The following is a 16,979-nucleotide window of genomic DNA, read 5'->3' on the forward strand; positions in this document are numbered from 1 at the left end:
AGTCACCATGGCACCTTACAAAGGATTTTAAGAATTTTGGGTCACTGAAAGTTCACGCTTGTATAATCCCCATGCTTTAGAGCAAAAGATAAAGGTGTGCCAGGAAAAGTTAGAAGACTACAGGAAGAAGTGGTTTATTTTAAACATTTGCATATTGCCTTACTGCCTCCTGATGACAATGTGAGTGCTACATTCATCTAGTCCAGTGTCTCAGCAAATGAACTGCATTCAATTAGATCTGTTAAGTTAGGGAAGTTAAATACAGTTTTTCCAATGTAATGCACACATTTTAGCTGTACCTGAAAAATGTTCCTGTGCTCTCAAAGAGCTGTTCCAGAATAGTTAAATGATACCTGAATATCTCTTGTAGCTATGCAAATCAATTCCCTAGTACAGGCAAGATCACAGACTACGCAAAATTCATTTAGACTCCAACTTGCGTTGAAGTTAATTGACTTTGATCAGCCTTCTTATTCTTAGAAAGCCAGATGCACTGATTAAAATCCTCCACAAGGTGGTGATGTGCCACTGAAGGAATGATTTCTCTTGCTTTCTGTAAACAGTAAAACAAGTACGTAGCTAGCTAAAACAATGCTACCGTAAGTGTTGCTGACACGCTGGGTTTTTGTTTTGATTTGTTTTGTTTTTCTGAATTACATCAGTAAAAGCTGCCTTGCATACATCACTCGTGTACAATGCATACAAAACATTTGTGGGGTGTATATAGAAAGAAATGCATGTGGGACTATTTCATCTGCTTTACTGAAACTAATTTAAACACTTAGCTATCTGTGATTTCTGCCTTTTTTTCTTTTTGGCACTCTTCCTGTTAGATTCAGAACCCTATGTGTCAGAGTTAATTTTCTATAATTGTATTATTTGTTCCAGCAGTGAAGATTGTTTTACCTTTGACTGTCTTTTTCTAGGTAGGAATAATACATTTCCAGGGTTGCCTTTTATGGCTTAAGCTCCTCCAGTTTGACTCATGTCCTTCCCCCTAGTCAGGATCCTTTCCATACCATTTATTTTAGAAACAGATCTTGTTGTCACAACTGCTTCTACTCAGATTTCAGGGCCAACCAGACATGCAGCCACCAAACCGTTCCTCTCCAGAATTGGCACAGGATGTGTAGTCTCAGGAAAATATCTTCTATCAGAAAAATGAAGGTTTTATTTTTGCCTCTGGTGGCTACAATACTGAAGGGAACCTCTCATTACCTTAGCATTTCTACAAACACCTGCACGACCCTGACATTTCCAGTGTAAGAGGAAAGGTTTAGACCTAAGTCAGCATAATGAAGACAAATGCAGTGGGTCGTGAGGAATGGGAAAGAGCTGGAAGCAAAGCCAAAAAGGGATGTTGTGGAGGAGCTGGGTAGCCAGATGTTGACAACACAGAGAACAAGGAGACCTGCAGTGCCACTCAAAGAAGGCTCTCATGATCCCTATGCCAGATCTCTGCAAGACCTCTGACAGACCTCTTTTGGCAACCTGTCCCGTCCCCCTGCCCCACCAGGAGCAGGGCACTGGGGGCACTGACACTGGGCACCTCCCTTGGGACAAGAACAGGACAGGGATGGGCCAAGGCCAGGTTGGGACATGGGCATCGTGGGGCAGGACCATGGGGAGCTGGAGCTCAGCCCTGCTGTGGCCATGCTGGGGCTGGTGGCCCTGGGCTGATGTGGAGTCTGGGGGCTGGGGGTGAGCTGGAGGCGTGCTGGTGGCCTCAGAACTAGATAACAATTTGGGAAGTCTTAGAAAAGGTGATCCCTCAGAAAGAGAGGTAGAGCCTGAAACAGAGGCATTCAAGTCTCCATAACAGCCAAGAACTGATGGGAGGCAGACAGGGTACAGACGGTGTTGTTTGACTGACTTTTCAGAGGCATAGTAGAAGCTCCAGAAATAGGAGAAGGAAGAGGGAAGAAAGGAAATAAGGTTGTGAAGTGATATGGGACAACAAGGAGGAATCAATCAGAAAGGGTGGTGGTGAAATGGGCCTGTGCTGGGCCTGGTGTCGCAAGGCAAGAAGAAGAACCCGTAGGTCGAGAGGAGGGAGCAGAGCTCCTGGGTCTGTGAAGGGAGGATGACAGGGAAAGGGAAATGGAGTTTGTTGGCAGGAAAAGTGCAACCACAGCAATGGAGCACAAGAGGAACAAAGCAGGAGCTATATACGGTCCTTAAGGCTGCTTGAAAGGGTTTGAACTTTATAAAGATGGGAAGCTAGAGGACACGGCTTGCAGTGGATAAAATAATGAGTCCTTTACCAGGAGGAAAATGATGTTTTTATTGATATTTTTTTCCACCTCACTATAGACTCTGCTTGGGGTTATTTGTATATGTTAGTTACCACACTTCTTTTTCACTGGTCTGCAAGTTGTCATTGCATCCAAATTTACTATCTATAGTGTGTTTACCTAAATCTGGTATGTTTTTTGTTTTTTTTTTTCCTCTTTGCTATCCCCAAAACTGTATTTACCCAGCTCTCAAGGTTGCATTCGGGTAATTGACCACAATTCATAGTTCATAGCTCTAAGACCTCCCATATGATCCTGCACACATGCTTTCAAGGCCTTAGCTATCATCCCATGCCTGATGACAGTCTGGGGGTTCAGACCTAACTTGGCTGTAAGCTCTCAAACAGGTGATCAGATCTGAAGCAGACCTTTAAGATAACTTCTCACAAAGCAGCTCTGTGCTTGCACAGGCACAGGGTGAAGCCTGTGCACAAATCCAGGGAAGCCTGTAACATCACCTGGCATCCTGTTTTTGTCTTTTGTGTTGTAGTTCCTGAAAAGGCTTGCGGCTCACTTGGGCTTCAAGCGAGCCTCCAGGCTTTCTTTTCCTGCCATTGCCTCATGTATGCATATCTCTAAATTGCCAGTAGGTGGTATAAAATATACAGCCATGACTTGACAGGCTTCCTTTCCCAACCACTGAGCAACATCTGTCTAACCTCTTATACTATTTTCCCTGTAGAACCCTGAAGCACATAGACTTATGAAGCCTGGTCTCTATGCAGGTGGAAGTTTGCTGTAATTATGCAGCAGAACATATTGGTGACTGTGAGCAAGAGCCATTTTGGAATTTCATTCTGAAGTGGAATTTCCAAACAAAAGCACTCACAAAATATCCTTAGCTGAAATATTGTAATACTAAATATGCAGCTAATGTTTCATGAAAATCATATTTGATGCAATGTATTTCTTACAAACTGGTGTGGAACAGAAAGACTATGCAACTTAAGTGTTAAATTGTAATAGAGAGAATGCTGACAAAATTATGGACTTGCATATGTCTCTTGATTTGCTGTGAGAAGAAAGTAGCAAGCTTTGTTTTATTTGAACCTTCAGTGATGGATGTTATTAGGGAAAGCATATATATGTATCATATTGGACTCCATAGATATTAGACATCCCAAATCAGCTCCTGGATGTCAGGTTTTTGTGTTTAACCTGTAAAATACTACAAATATTGCTTACAAAATTGTTTCTTCACTATTACAGCAAACTTTTTGTACTGCTTTTAGAATGGTAGGAGAAAAAGAGGTGTGGTATTTGAAAAGATATACTACAACCAGGAGTTAAAATGAGAAACATGCAACATGTCTATGTAAGCATCTTTCTCTACTGGAAAGAGGGGAAAAATTAATCAAACTGCTAAACAGTAAATGCTGACTACAAAAGTATGAATTATTTCACTGCATTTTAGTGTAAGAAAAGGTTATTGAAGAGATTAATCATATACAGTATCTTTCAATGAGTCCTGAGTTACAGTATGAAATCTGGAACATCTATTATTAGACCATTGATTTTTTGTTTTTCCATCAGATAAATTTAAAAAGTTAAATAAAACATGGCTGTACAAAAATGGCACATGTAGCTCTTTTTTGACAGTATCTTAAACAATGGGAAAAGAAACCTCGGCTTGGCTTTAGTAGGTGGCATATTTACAATGTCAGGCACAGGACACTTCAACCCACAGATGCCTAATTAAAGGAGCAAGAAAAATAACCAGGAAACATCCGGCAAAATTAATCTCTATGTTATAAATAAAGATGCACCGGAGGAAATCTGAGAGTAGGTCTTAACTTTCTGTCTAATGAGAAATAGATGGCAACTATATAGAGAGAATTTTATCTTTCCTATTTTGGGCAGCAATAAAATAAAAAGATGTGACAAGCTGTTTTTGTTGATGAGGTTAAGCTGACAGTCCATTGCGTCTGTGTTGCCACTTACAGGAGAAAGTGTGTTCTTCCTTCCACTGGTGGAAAACAGTTATACAAGAATGACCTCTCTGGGATTAGATTTTCTGCTTCAGAACAGTGTAAATTCAATATTCACAGGCTACCTGAATTTCATGTGTTCTGATATGAATATCTGCAACATGCAGAATGAAAACCTTGATGTGCAATGTCACCAAAACAGAACTCTCTGATTTTATTTGGTAAAAGTCTTGTATTTGACACAGTACCCTGTGTATAGCATTGGACTTTGATTTTATCTACTTGCTGTCATCACAAACCAGGTCGTTTTACAGCAGAATTCCCTAGGCACACCAGGCAAATTGGCTCACACAAAGCTGTTTCATGTGAGCTTAGCTGGATCAGCATGGTACTGACACTGTATTTTTCCTGTGCATAAAACATATTCCCATTGATGGATATCCTTCCTTTTCCTGATCTATATAACCATTTTTAGTATTTTGATTAGCCTGAATCTCTCTGTAGACCAGAGCACTAGTCCCATAGCTATGTGCACCTCTCCTTATGAGATTTTTTGACTCTTAAATGACTCAAATAATGGACTTTTTTTTCAAAGCTCCTCTAGCCTATCTAGACCTCTAGCTCTAGATATCTGATATTTTTTTCTCCCAGAACTTAGTAAAACAACACCAGTAAATATGACAGGAGGTTAATTCATGCAACCATGTTTATAAAACAGTTCAGCAGAAGTTGAGAAAACAACAGAAATTTAAGCTGGACCATCACCATCCCTTGCAGATCAGGTTTCAAAAGATGAGGCTGCTTTTGCTCTGAGCTCTAGCTCAAAATAATTAGTGGGCAGTGTAAATACAAGTGTTATGGAAGGTTGAACATTGTGTACAATTAATTATTCTTTGTTTTTCCTTTGAACCTTTTCAAGCATCCACAGTTGTTCTCACATTCATGCAGGAAAATGAGCAATGTTTTCTCTTTTGAGACGTCTAAGCCTTTTTAAAATTCTATACATAAAGTCATAATTTTACATATCTCTATTTTTCCTTCTTAAATCTTATTTTGCCAAGTAAAATTAACTGAAAACCAAGCATTTCTGATCAAAAGGAAAAGTATTTCTGTTTCTAAGGAAGCTGCATTAGGGTACATTTTTGAAGTAATGCATGACCAACTTTTTTGCTTATCAGAATGGAAATAAGCAACAACAATAAACAAGCATTCACCAAAGCTGAGCACAACATAACATCAACAGCTTCATATTCCATTCCAAATCAAGGGTTTTCAGTTTTCAGATGATGCCCATGCTACCACAGATATGCAAAATAAGCATGGTCATAAAAAAAGTGTGCTTGCGTAAGACAGTCTATAATATGATGGCATGTGAATTTAACATTATATATCTAATGCTTCCAATATTTTTGAACAAGTTTTGCCATCAATGTTTTTACCCTGAATGGCACTGCTTAGTTGCTGGCTGTGTCTCCATACTTTGTTTACTTTATGTATGACCAGATGATGTGTGCACCATTACCTGAATGAGATGCTACTTTAAGAAGGATGCTTTCTTTCTATTTCAGGATGCTTTCTGTCTCTGTAGCACATTTTCCTCTAGTGCCTGATACTGATTAACTGCATAAAGAGCTTTCCATGTGCATGTTCTTGCAATTCTGTATGGTTCTCAGAAGTCTCTGTGGTCTCTTTATCCCTGTTAGTTTTTCCAACAGACTCAGCATAGAAACAGACAGAATTAAATCTGTGTCCTTCAGTGTGACCCAGAGATAACAAGGTGGACTCTTCCACCATCTCACTAAGAGGATAGTGCAGAAGGGATGTCAAAAAATGCTTGTGACAGCTCATACTGGAGTTTCCTTTTATTTATGGGTATTCATGCCTTGTCATTGTGTGCAACACAGTTGGGAATCAAGAAAAATCATCATGAAGTGGAATGGGTGGAATTTAGCAGCTTTTCACTAATGCTCTGATAAATACCCTGTAATAAGTGGGGAACTAGGCCTGGAGGGGAAGACGTACGAGGAACGGCTGAGGGCACTGGGCCTGTTCAGCCTGGAGAAGAGGAGGCTGAGGGGAGACCTCATCGCAGTCTACAACTTCCTCGTAAGGGGGTGTCGAGAGGCAGGAGACCTTTTCTCCATTAACACCAGCGACAGGACCCGCGGGAACGGGGTTAAGCTGAGGCAGGGGAAGTTTAGGCTTGACATCAGGAGGAAGTTCTTCACAGAGAGAGTGGTTGCACACTGGAACGGGCTCCCCAGGGAAGTGGTCACTGCACCGAGCCTGACTGAATTTAAGAAGAGATTGGACTGTGCGCTTAGTCACATGGTCTGAACTTTTGGGTAGACCTGTGCGGTGTCAAGAGTTGGACTTGATGATCCTTAAGGGTCCCTTCCAACTCAGGATATTCTATGATTCTATGATTCTAACTAGAGTATATTGAGTGAGGTCAGCATCATAAGTGTATGAAAGTGTCCTGTTCTAGACAAACTAGCATGTGATGCATACCTGGAGCATCACTTACCTTCCTATCCAAGACCTGGCAGGCCACAGAATAGTGCGAGCAGCCTCTGGTTGAGAGCCCTGGTCTATTACCTAGGCTGTTGTCAAGATTAGGTTTGCTAGCTTAGGATAAAAGAAGGTGATATAAATAGACACTGGTAATGGAGAATTGCCATACAACTTTCCTTTGTGGTTTGAGGAGAAAATTAAGATAAATGTGTGTGCTTGCAGTCACTGCAATGCTTGCAGCTCATAGATCTGGGTGGTATGATCTCTTTACTGAATTAGAGAGACTCCATCACTGTACCATATTTCTGCATTTGCTTCCTGCAGCAGGAAGTTTTTTAACTCAGCATTCAGCAAGACAGAGCATAGGAGGGATGTTTCAGCTCTAATGGGTTGAAAATATCATGCTGCTGTGTCTATTTCATGCTAGAAGTTTTGCAAAGGAAAACATTAATATAATAATTCACTCTACTGTTGTCATCAATTTGTTCTTTCTCAGTCAATTGTGTATGTGTGGTTCACACTTGTTTATTTGAATTATTTCTAAGCTCTCCAAAGTTTGTATTTGCTTTTAGAACTAAGATCAAATATCTTTATACAAATAAAATTAGCCATTCAGTGTGTGAAATTTTGCCTCGGTGTCATTTGCTAATACGCACAACAAAGACCTAAGGATGTGGAAAAAGCACACTTCTAAGTTCTGAATCACACCGTTTGGATTTGGACTATTTGGGAAAAAACAGAGCCACTGTGAAGCTCTTCTGGGTTGAATACAAAAAGTAAAAATAATCCAAACTTCTTGTGTAGCTATTATTCTGAAAATATTAGTAAAGTTTTTTTCAGTGCTACAGTGATTTTCATCTTGAATCATCTTTATGGATGTTAAATAATTAATTGTCATTGCAATCATGATTTAATATCTTCTTCCTTCTGTCACTGGGCAAACTGAGGCCCCATGGGCATTCCCACTCTCCCTGTCGTTTCTTCAGGCTCCTCTTTGTTTGCCCAGATTGCTTATTAAAGTCACCCTTTGTTAAAGATCAAGGTGTTGCAAGATCAATACTAGATTATGTTCTTTGCTATTAGCCTGAGTAGCTTTTTCTATTTCCTAGAACTTCCTAATGTACCATTTGACAGAGGTCATCCTTTTGCTGAATAATCCAGCGGCATGCCTAATTTGCTATCAAGAAGCAGTGAGCTAAAAGTAAAAATCATTGCTAAGATAGAGCTGAGAAAACTTTGTTCACCTTTGTCACCTCCGCATCAGAAATACTGGCAAATGGGAGAAGAGTGAGGGTCAAAAAAGGGGTTAAAGGCCTGAGGTGACTGATACAGGTTGTGAAAAAAAGGAAATAAGAACATGAATACATTTTCAAGGTTTTCTAATTAAAACAGGCTGATTTTTTTAGGTCCATGTTGCAACAACCACCAGATGAGCTAGAGACAAAATTCTCCAGATGTTCCTTTGTGTTACTTCATTTTAACTCAGTAAATTTCAGCCAAGAAATAAAAATCTATGTTTTATTCACTGACATGGCAACAAGTCACAGGTTTTATCAGTCAGTAGCAGCTGAGTAGGAACCCGTCAGAGTTAGGCTTACATTGAGTGTTTCAAAGTTGGGCCAATTTCCTTTTGCTGACTTGTTAGAAATAAGTATTTTTAAAATCTGTATAAATCAATAATAAAAGTCGATCCACAGAGTAATCTACAGTTACTTGTAAGGCAGAAACACAAAGAAGCTGCAGAAATTTTTACAAATGATATAATTTAGTTTAGGCTCGTTGTTCTTCCAGAGACTCAAAAAACAACCACATTACGAATAGATAGAGCTGCACTTCAAGGCTGGAACCTAAATACATTGTTTGCTTTTGAATATTGTTTCCAGTCCTGTGTAATAGAAATTACCCAGGGCACTGCCATCTCTTTTGTCCTTGTATTATCATTTTAGGTAGGAAATTGCCAAGTAGGACACTTGTGTAGATTATGTAATTTTGGCCCAGTCATAAATAGGACAAATGGAGGAGTTCCTTTTACAGCGTTCTTCATTATAACTTTTTCTGTCCATGTTGTTCTGGCTGGGGAGATATGTGCTTTCATTATTCACCAGTTTTTTGGTTTTGTTTTTGTTTTATTATTATTTTTCCTTCAAAATCTTTGTGTTTCTTCTCTGTACCTTATAAAGGCTCATATGTTTACACAGAATTATATATGAATGAAATCTAGACCTCAGAAACAAAGGAATACTCTTTATTATGAAAAACAGCTTTCTTTTAGGGACCACGCCATTTCTCATCATGTTGCATTGCCTTGGTGTTTCATGTCTCTTGCAAGAAGAGATTTAGTCCCTGAAGCAAAATCAAACCTATGTTTTCTAAAAATCTCATCCAGGTTCACCTGACTCCTGCTTCACCTTTTGCTTTACCTGCCAGTGTGCATTTGCAGCATGGCTTGCTGACTTCTGCGCCCTCTTGCTGGGGCTTCGCCTGACCCTCGGGGCAGGGAGCTTTGGGGGAACGTATCTCGTATCATGGGTAAATAGCTTTTCTCTCTCTTTGCAGGGATATGTAGTTGATGAACATGCAGCCAGGCAAGCCCGATGGGAAGAGGCATCTAGAGAAACGATCAAGAAAACAACCAAGCCATGCCCCAACTGTCATATTCCAGTAGAAAAAAATGGTAAATTTATTAGATACCTGGTATTTACCTGTCTTGTAAAATTAATTTTACAGTATAAATATATAAATGTGCATGTGTACATATGCATGCTATTATCCCAAGAGAGGGAGGGCACATAGTACTTGAATCTTCCTTCTGACACTGTCTAAATTATCTTGAAATCACCAAATCTAAATCACTTAGTTCCAGAGCCACTAACCCAGCCTCACAAAGCACTCAGCTGTCCCCTTGATAGACAGGGAAAAAGAGGCATAGAGAAACACTGGGTGTTGAATTCATATGACTGAATGTCCAGTTAGTTGTACGGATTTTGCATTAACAATGGAAAAAGTAGACATTTATAGGGCAAAATTCATCTCTCACTGAAACAAGATGTGTCTAATTTAGGCCAGAAGAATCACACCTAAAAGCGGGATGTAGGAAAAATAGAGCTGGTGTAGATATCTGAACAGTATACAGCTGAATTTAAATGAAATGAATCTTAACCCAGTGAAATGTCAATTGCAGAAGAGCAAGTCAGAGGAAGAATTACAATTCTTGACAAACTTCTTACACTGATCAATGCCTACTATGTAGGAAGAAAAGTAATCTGTTGGCACCAGGGTGACTAAAACAAGGAACAAGAACAACAAATAAGCTATGTCCTGTAGTACATGCTGTTCCAAGGTTTAATTGTATTAATGTGAATTAACCAAAATATTCTAAAATGTTTGCCTAAATATTATATGAATATAAAGTATAGAGGATGCTTCTCAGTTTTGTGGCATCGGTTATACAAATGACTTTGAAAATGCTGAATAAGACACCATGAACTGTAAGGTGAAAACATTTGAAGCAGTGATACTATGGAAATACTACTAAGGAAGAAAGAGGACAAAATCCTGAAATCTGTGGTTTGAAGAAAGAAAAGAAGGGTAGCTGGCAGATGGAAAGTGGGAGACTTCAAGCACAAGGACCTGAAGGGATGAAAGCATGAATTCAAGAGTGGGAAGGAGAGACAAGATTTGGCAAAGTGTAGAGAGCAAGGTAGGCAGCAAAAGAGAGAGAACGGAGAGGTAGGTCAAAAAAAGTTATTTACAGGCTTGGAAAACAGGGTGGAAAACCAGAAGGTTGAACTGGATCACAAATAGTCCTTGCAACTGTTCATACTTATGGTCTGTGCATACACAAATGAAAAACCTGGCCAGGCTGGAAGCCCTGCTAGGAGTTTTACTTTCTTTTACTCAGCGCAGTTTTATTGTTAATTTACCGTTGTCACGTGTCATAAATAGCATATCCCTATTTGACATCATGTGATAATTTATACAACTCCAACTAAGAAAATTGCTTGTAAAAATCACCAACATATCCAAAAAAGAAATAAAAGCCATCATACTTTTTTTCATGGAAGAAAATAATTATTCAAAAGGAATAGCTAGCAGGAACAGACCTTTCCTTTCTAATGGCCTGACCCATGTCAGAGTAGTGACTCATCATGCAAAATGCTAAAGCTACAGCAGCAGGCTAGAAATGTTTCCATGTTCTGGAACCAGATGGTCATGCTGCCATTCAGAAGGACCTTGGGAAATGGGCTGAGAGGAACCTCATGAAATTCAACACAGGTAAATTCAAAGGTCCTGAGCCTGGGGAGAAATAACCCCAAAACAGGCTGGGGTAATACCTGATGGGGGAATAAAGAAGACAAAGTCAGACTCTTCTCAGTAGCATCTGGTGAAAGGACAAGGGGCAATGCACCCAAACCCAAATGCAGGAACACAAGAAAACATTTTTCGCCTTGGGGATAGTTGAAGACTGGAACAGGTTGCTCAAAGAGGTTGTGGAATCCCCATTCCAGGAAATATTCAAAACCTGACTGGACGTGACCCTGAGCAGCCTACTTTAGCTGACCCTTCTTTAAGCACAGGCAGTTGATGATCTCCAGTGGTCCCTTCCTACCCCAGCAATTCTGTGATTCTGCAAAATAAGGCATGAAGCTTGAAGGGTGCAGTGCTTGCTGTCTTCTCTGGTAACTGGTACTGCACATTTCAGCTTGTAGGCTGACATTTTTAAACTGCCTACAGCCCATTGTTCCTCATTGTAACAATACTGTAGATTTATACTGATGACATGTTCCACTGAGTCAAATGATAAAAAGGCACCTGAAGTCTTTTAACAAAACAACTTTGTTTATTGCATTCTATGAAAATATATGCCAATTTAAAATATTGATATGCAAAAGGAAATGACATCTCAGCAGCATTTATTTTATTTGTGCTACTCAACAAGTTTTAGTAATGCTGGAAATCTCTTTGGATAAAGATCTATATTCTACTCTACTACACAAATAATAGCTTTTCAAACCACCGCTTACAAATTAAATCTGTATCCTGCTGGTTAGTGAAAACTTCTGAACAAGTATTAACAAAAATTATTAATGCCCTTGAGAAGTCAAACTGTCAGACTTGCTGCAAACTGCAATAGTGTGCCTGCTTCTCTGAAAACACAGAAAGCCAGGAGGTCCTTGAGGAGCCTGGTTGCTGGGATTATGTGGTTCCCTTGTCAGTCTAGAACTGATCAGAACAGGTATATCAGTGCTCTGGAGAAATGGTGCTTACAGAAGGCGTTCAGGGAATAATCATCACACCAAACAGTTTAGTCTCATCTGGAGTCAGATGGCCTTCAGGCTGTACTGAAAAACCTCCTCTTTCTGTACCTCAACTGTTCAACTAGAATAACCTGAAACGAATACCTTTATGGTATCTCCTATCTCCCTTCAAACATGACGGTGCGGGTAGGGAAAAAAGCAGAAGGGCTGCAGAAACATCATGCTGTAGGTTTAATTTGTGGTACCAGGACAGCACACAGCACCTGCTTCAATAAATGGGCTCTCCCATGGTAGACTGTAGGCACAACTGAGCAGTCCATGCCCAGAGCGATGAGCTGGAGTGGCCTGCTGCCAGCATGGTGATGCCCAGCTGCCCTGAGAGCCTGGGTGACTCTAAAGTTCCCCAAGCATCTTCTTCTTCCCTATGACTTCCCACCTCAGTGGTCCCATGAATTAAAGCATGAAGCTTTAAAGGCACAGTGCTTGCTTTCTTCTCTGGTAAAGGGTACTGCATGTTCCAGCCTCTAGGCCGACTTTTGTAAACTGAGAGGAGCACTTCACTTCTGCCTAAGTACAGCTGGTGTCAAGAGGCTGATGATTGTACACTGAAATCTGCCAGCCGGCCTCATCTGTGTCTCCACACAAGAGAATAACTCTGCCTTCTCTCCCCAGATGCTTCTGTGGACACTGTTACTTGCCACTTGCCACTTTTATGAGGGACAGTGATGATGCCGATAACTTTTCTGTAATTGCCTATATTCCTGTATGTCAGTAACTTTTCTCTAACAGCTTGTATTTCTATAGGCATTGTAGAGTACTTCTAAATGCCAATAACTTTTCTGTAATAGCCCAAGTGAAAGAGTGAAGCACTTTCCCACAGTTCAGTTCCCAGAATCACAGAATGGCCAAGGTTGGCAGGGACCTCTGAAGATCACCTAGTCAAACCCCTCTGCCGAGCAGGATCACCCAGAGCACATTGTGCAGGATGGCATCCAGGAGGGTTTTGAATATCTCCAGAGGAGACTCCACAACCTCTTTGTGCAGCCTGTCCCAGTGTTCTCTCACCCTCACAGTAAAGAAAAGTCCCCTTGTATTCAGATAGTAGTCTGACTGAGTTTAAATACACATCCACATCTCTCAGAGGACTGCTATGCTCATAAAGCCATGGGCCATGTTGCTTGAGGCACTCTCCACTCAGACTGTTGATTTCAGCTGCTGTGTAGCAGAGAGTAACTTCACTGATGTAGCTTTGCAGATAGAAACGTTGTTTGACAGCAGGTGCCTGTTGGGTTCTGCTTCCTGCACCAGGATTTAGATGCATTTTATCCAGTGGGGGCTTCACATGAGTTGTACATGTAAGAGAGCATTGGGTCTAAACTTTAAGTAAAGTGTGTTGCAGATGTTGGCCATTAGTACGCTTAAATTTAAATAAGGTTAAAATATCCAGTGAATTGCATCTCTTGCACAACTATATAAACTTTGCCTTGTTGAATGGGTGTTGCCATCACAACTGGTTTTCTCCCTCTGTCAGATGAAGCAGATAGGCCTATTTTAACAAATCATTTCTCGCGTCTCCTGTCGTTTTCACCTTCTGGAGTGGCATTTATAGGAAAGGTTGAGTAAGGGTAGCAAGTCGTACAGTAGGGAATGCACACTCCTTGCACATCATATCACCATCTGGAGTCAAACTGAGCTGACGTTTCAGCACTTCTTGCTACACGTTTTTCTTTCAGTTTGAATTATACAAGAGATTTCTTTGTGTGGTAAGCAACATAATTTCCATTTGAAGTACGTTTTTGTAATGACCTTTGACAATGTTAATGTTTTATATATGACAAACTAATCATTTGATCAAGGCTGTGAGCAGAGAGATTAAAGCTGTTCTCACAGTATGGGCAAGTAACAAGCCCAACACACTGGAAACACTGAGGTGATCAAAAGGCTGCTTCAGATATTAAAAAGGTCAAAGTAACTTAAATTGCTAATGTCATTTTGATATAATCAGCAGTGAGCTGTCAAAATCTGTCTCCTGATTTACTCTCTTTGCACATCTCTCGGTTGTTGAATCCAAATTCAAAAAAGAATTGAACTTTGTTCAACCTCTGCCTCACAGCTTTACTAGCATAGACTGCTCTGGAGCAGACACCTGTGTCACTGGTTTTAGAGGCCACAGGCTGTCATTGCTTTTCCCTGTCCCCAAATGTCAGACAGGACTGCACTTCCTACTTCTGCAGCCCCTCAAGTGAGACCAGCATGTTAGACCCCTGTAAGAGAGGGAATAAAAGGTTTTAGAAAGCCCGGGAGAAGTAGTGTTCAGGTTTGTACTTTTATTAAGTATTCTACTTGGTTAGTAATTGAAGGGCTACAGAAGTTGATTTTAAAACTGTTAATAGTTGATTAACATCTCTAAGTGCTTGCCAAGTACCAAAGCCCTTCTTTTGCTGTTTTGCAGGTGGCTGCATGCACATGAAGTGTCCTCGACCTCAGTGCAAGTTTGAGTGGTGCTGGAACTGTGGCCTGGAGTGGAACAGAACCTGCATGGGCGATCACTGGTTTGACTGACAGCACAGGGGCACAGGGGGCCAGCTGGCGTTGCTGCTGGAGCCTGCTTTCATCAGGGTCAATTTCTGAACTCCTTGCTTAAACAAACGTCCCGGCGGTTTCAGGAACAAAGAGTTCAGAAATTGGCCCAGTTTGTATGTTTTTGCTTGCTTGACTATGAAATCACACACAAAAAAAAAAAAAAAAAAAAAAAAAAAAAAAACACATTGAAGTAATGCCAAAGGTTTTAAATCCACTAAGTAAAAAGAGTAATTGTTTTGGTGGACAGACTTGCTCATCATCTCATCATCATACGAAAAGGGATAAATTTCACCTTTCTGAACATGTGCGGTCTGTTAGCACAATGAGCAAATAGGGTTACTATGAGGAGCTTGCTTGACACATTTAGTTAGGAACCCACAACTCTTACAAGAGAGCAGCAGCTGTGTGTGTGTATCAAGGGCTGTGGAGGATGTTCCCTGCATCAGCTACTTTTTCTTCAACCGCTCCTTTGCTCAGTCAGCCCAGTTTTTGATTTTGAGATAGTATTTCTTAACAGCTTTTCTGGCGGATGGATGGGAGACTGTGGCTCTTCAGTGTTTTTTCAGGGTTCCTTCCTAACAGACTTTCTGTAGGGGTCTTGCTTTCAAACCACATTCTCCTAAAAACAAACAGCTTTATGCCACATTTGTGCTTGAATACTTGTAACACGCGGCAAGAAATTTGGCTCTGTACTCATTACAGACTATGTTACCACTGGAGGGTTATTTCAGGGTGGATGCAATTTCAGCTCTAACCATGACTGTTGTTGCAGTGATGACTGGATCTGATTAAGCGTTGCACAAGCTGGACTCTCAGGGTTTAATTTTTGTCGTGCTTACAGCAGTACTTTGGACGTAGCATGGGGAAGCAGGAGAAGCCTTCTCAGGGGTCTTCTCTATCATCATTCTCCTAAATTTAATTAGAATACGGGTGTATTTCTGAAAATATATTCACATCTCAAACAGTGAGAGGTAGAGGGACTTCTTTCATTTTACAGTGTTAAGACAGTATGTGAAGCTTAATAGCATCTGCAAGCCTGAACAATCTTTTTGTTTTGTGTCCTCTATATTGCTGTCTTAATCTGAAATTAAATGGGTACTGAGCATATCAACATGCCATGTAAGGATTTGTACTATTCAATTTGGGGAAAAAACGCACAATAAATAAAATGGTCAAAAATTTTATCTTTGTTTTATTTCCTTTTTTTTCTTTCAACACAATATAAATAAATGAGTACAAAGATGAGTGCGTTGGATGATGCATTTCCTTGGCTGATTCAAACTACCAGCTGAGAGGCCAGCCCTTTGATTAAAACATACCCTTTGAAGAAAATAAATTCCAAGGCCATGGACTTCTTCTATCAAGCCTGAATTAGTAGTTTGTATGGTATGACTGTAGACTCCTGAAAATATGAGTATGCTTTGTATCAGTCAGTGCAGAGCAAGAATCTTGATGTACAAAGAAATCCCAGGCTCTGCAAAAAAGCCCAGTTGTTAAAAGCAGTGGAGTATTAATCTGTGTCAGCCAGAAGTCACATTAAAAATCTGAAGAAACAAAAGGATGAGGGGACGAGGTAGAAAAAATTAGAGAGCGAACTCACAGAATTTAGAAAATGCACTGGGGAAGAGAAAAAGAGTGACAATGAGAGCACAATGGCCAGTTCCTAAAGGCCACTTTCCTTTTTGGCATCAGTGAACTAAAATGTATGCAGAAGTAGCTACATTAAAGCATAGGGGTGTGATAGAATGAGCTGCACTGCAGCTCATTTAAGTACATTATCTTAATGGAGATATTTTACTGTGAGCTCTGATTATTTCATGATTTGATTTCCTGCACCTGGGTCTATTTCATAATTTATAGGGCTTGCTGCCAACAGGCTAGGGAAGAATCACCATGCATAATATTACTTTTATGCTATGTTACATGGGAGCTCCTCACTAAGTTTCCTATCTCCAAATATTTGAAATAAAAGAAGCCTGGATCTCTTCCCCTTTTTGTTCAGAGGCTTCCTAAAAGAGGAAGAAAAACTTGTTCTCTGTAAGGCAGTTTCACTGAGTTAGACCTAGCCCTAACAAGTTAATATTTCAATTGTCACGTAGAAACATAATTTATGCCCCTGGATCAAGGTCCATTGAAGTCAATGGACTATAGATCAGCTCCTGTATTTCTTTCTGGCCCAGTCAGGGCATGGCTGGGCATGAGTCATAAGGCCAGAACAGAAACATCTCTTTCTTGGGAAGAATTTGTCAGAGCACGGGGTTATGGACATTTATCTAAAACATAAACAAGGGCAAGAAAGGGGAATAAAGAAAGGGATTCCAGCACAGACTCAAGTTTATTCACTTTTAGAGGCTAACTTTATAGCCCTTTGCCACATAGAGCTTCTTCGCACACCCCAGACT

General features: G+C 40.3%; 1 protein-coding gene across 2 annotated transcripts in view; it reads left to right on the forward strand.

Moving 5' to 3' along the window:
- Positions 1-15,761, forward strand: part of PRKN (parkin RBR E3 ubiquitin protein ligase) — a 765,547-nt gene extending 749,786 nt beyond the window's left edge. For both annotated transcript variants that reach the window (XM_038177503.2, XM_038177504.2), the window contains exons 11-12: positions 9,293-9,410; positions 14,447-15,761. In XM_038177503.2, the coding sequence (XP_038033431.1) occupies positions 9,293-9,410; positions 14,447-14,556 (228 nt within the window). In that variant the 3' untranslated portion in view covers positions 14,557-15,761. The remainder of the gene's footprint in view (positions 1-9,292; positions 9,411-14,446) is intronic.
- The last annotated feature ends 1,218 nt before the right edge of the window (positions 15,762-16,979 follow it).

The sequence above is a fragment of the Anas platyrhynchos genome, chromosome 3, assembly GCF_047663525.1.
Source record: "Anas platyrhynchos isolate ZD024472 breed Pekin duck chromosome 3, IASCAAS_PekinDuck_T2T, whole genome shotgun sequence".
NCBI lineage: Eukaryota > Metazoa > Chordata > Aves > Anseriformes > Anatidae > Anas > Anas platyrhynchos.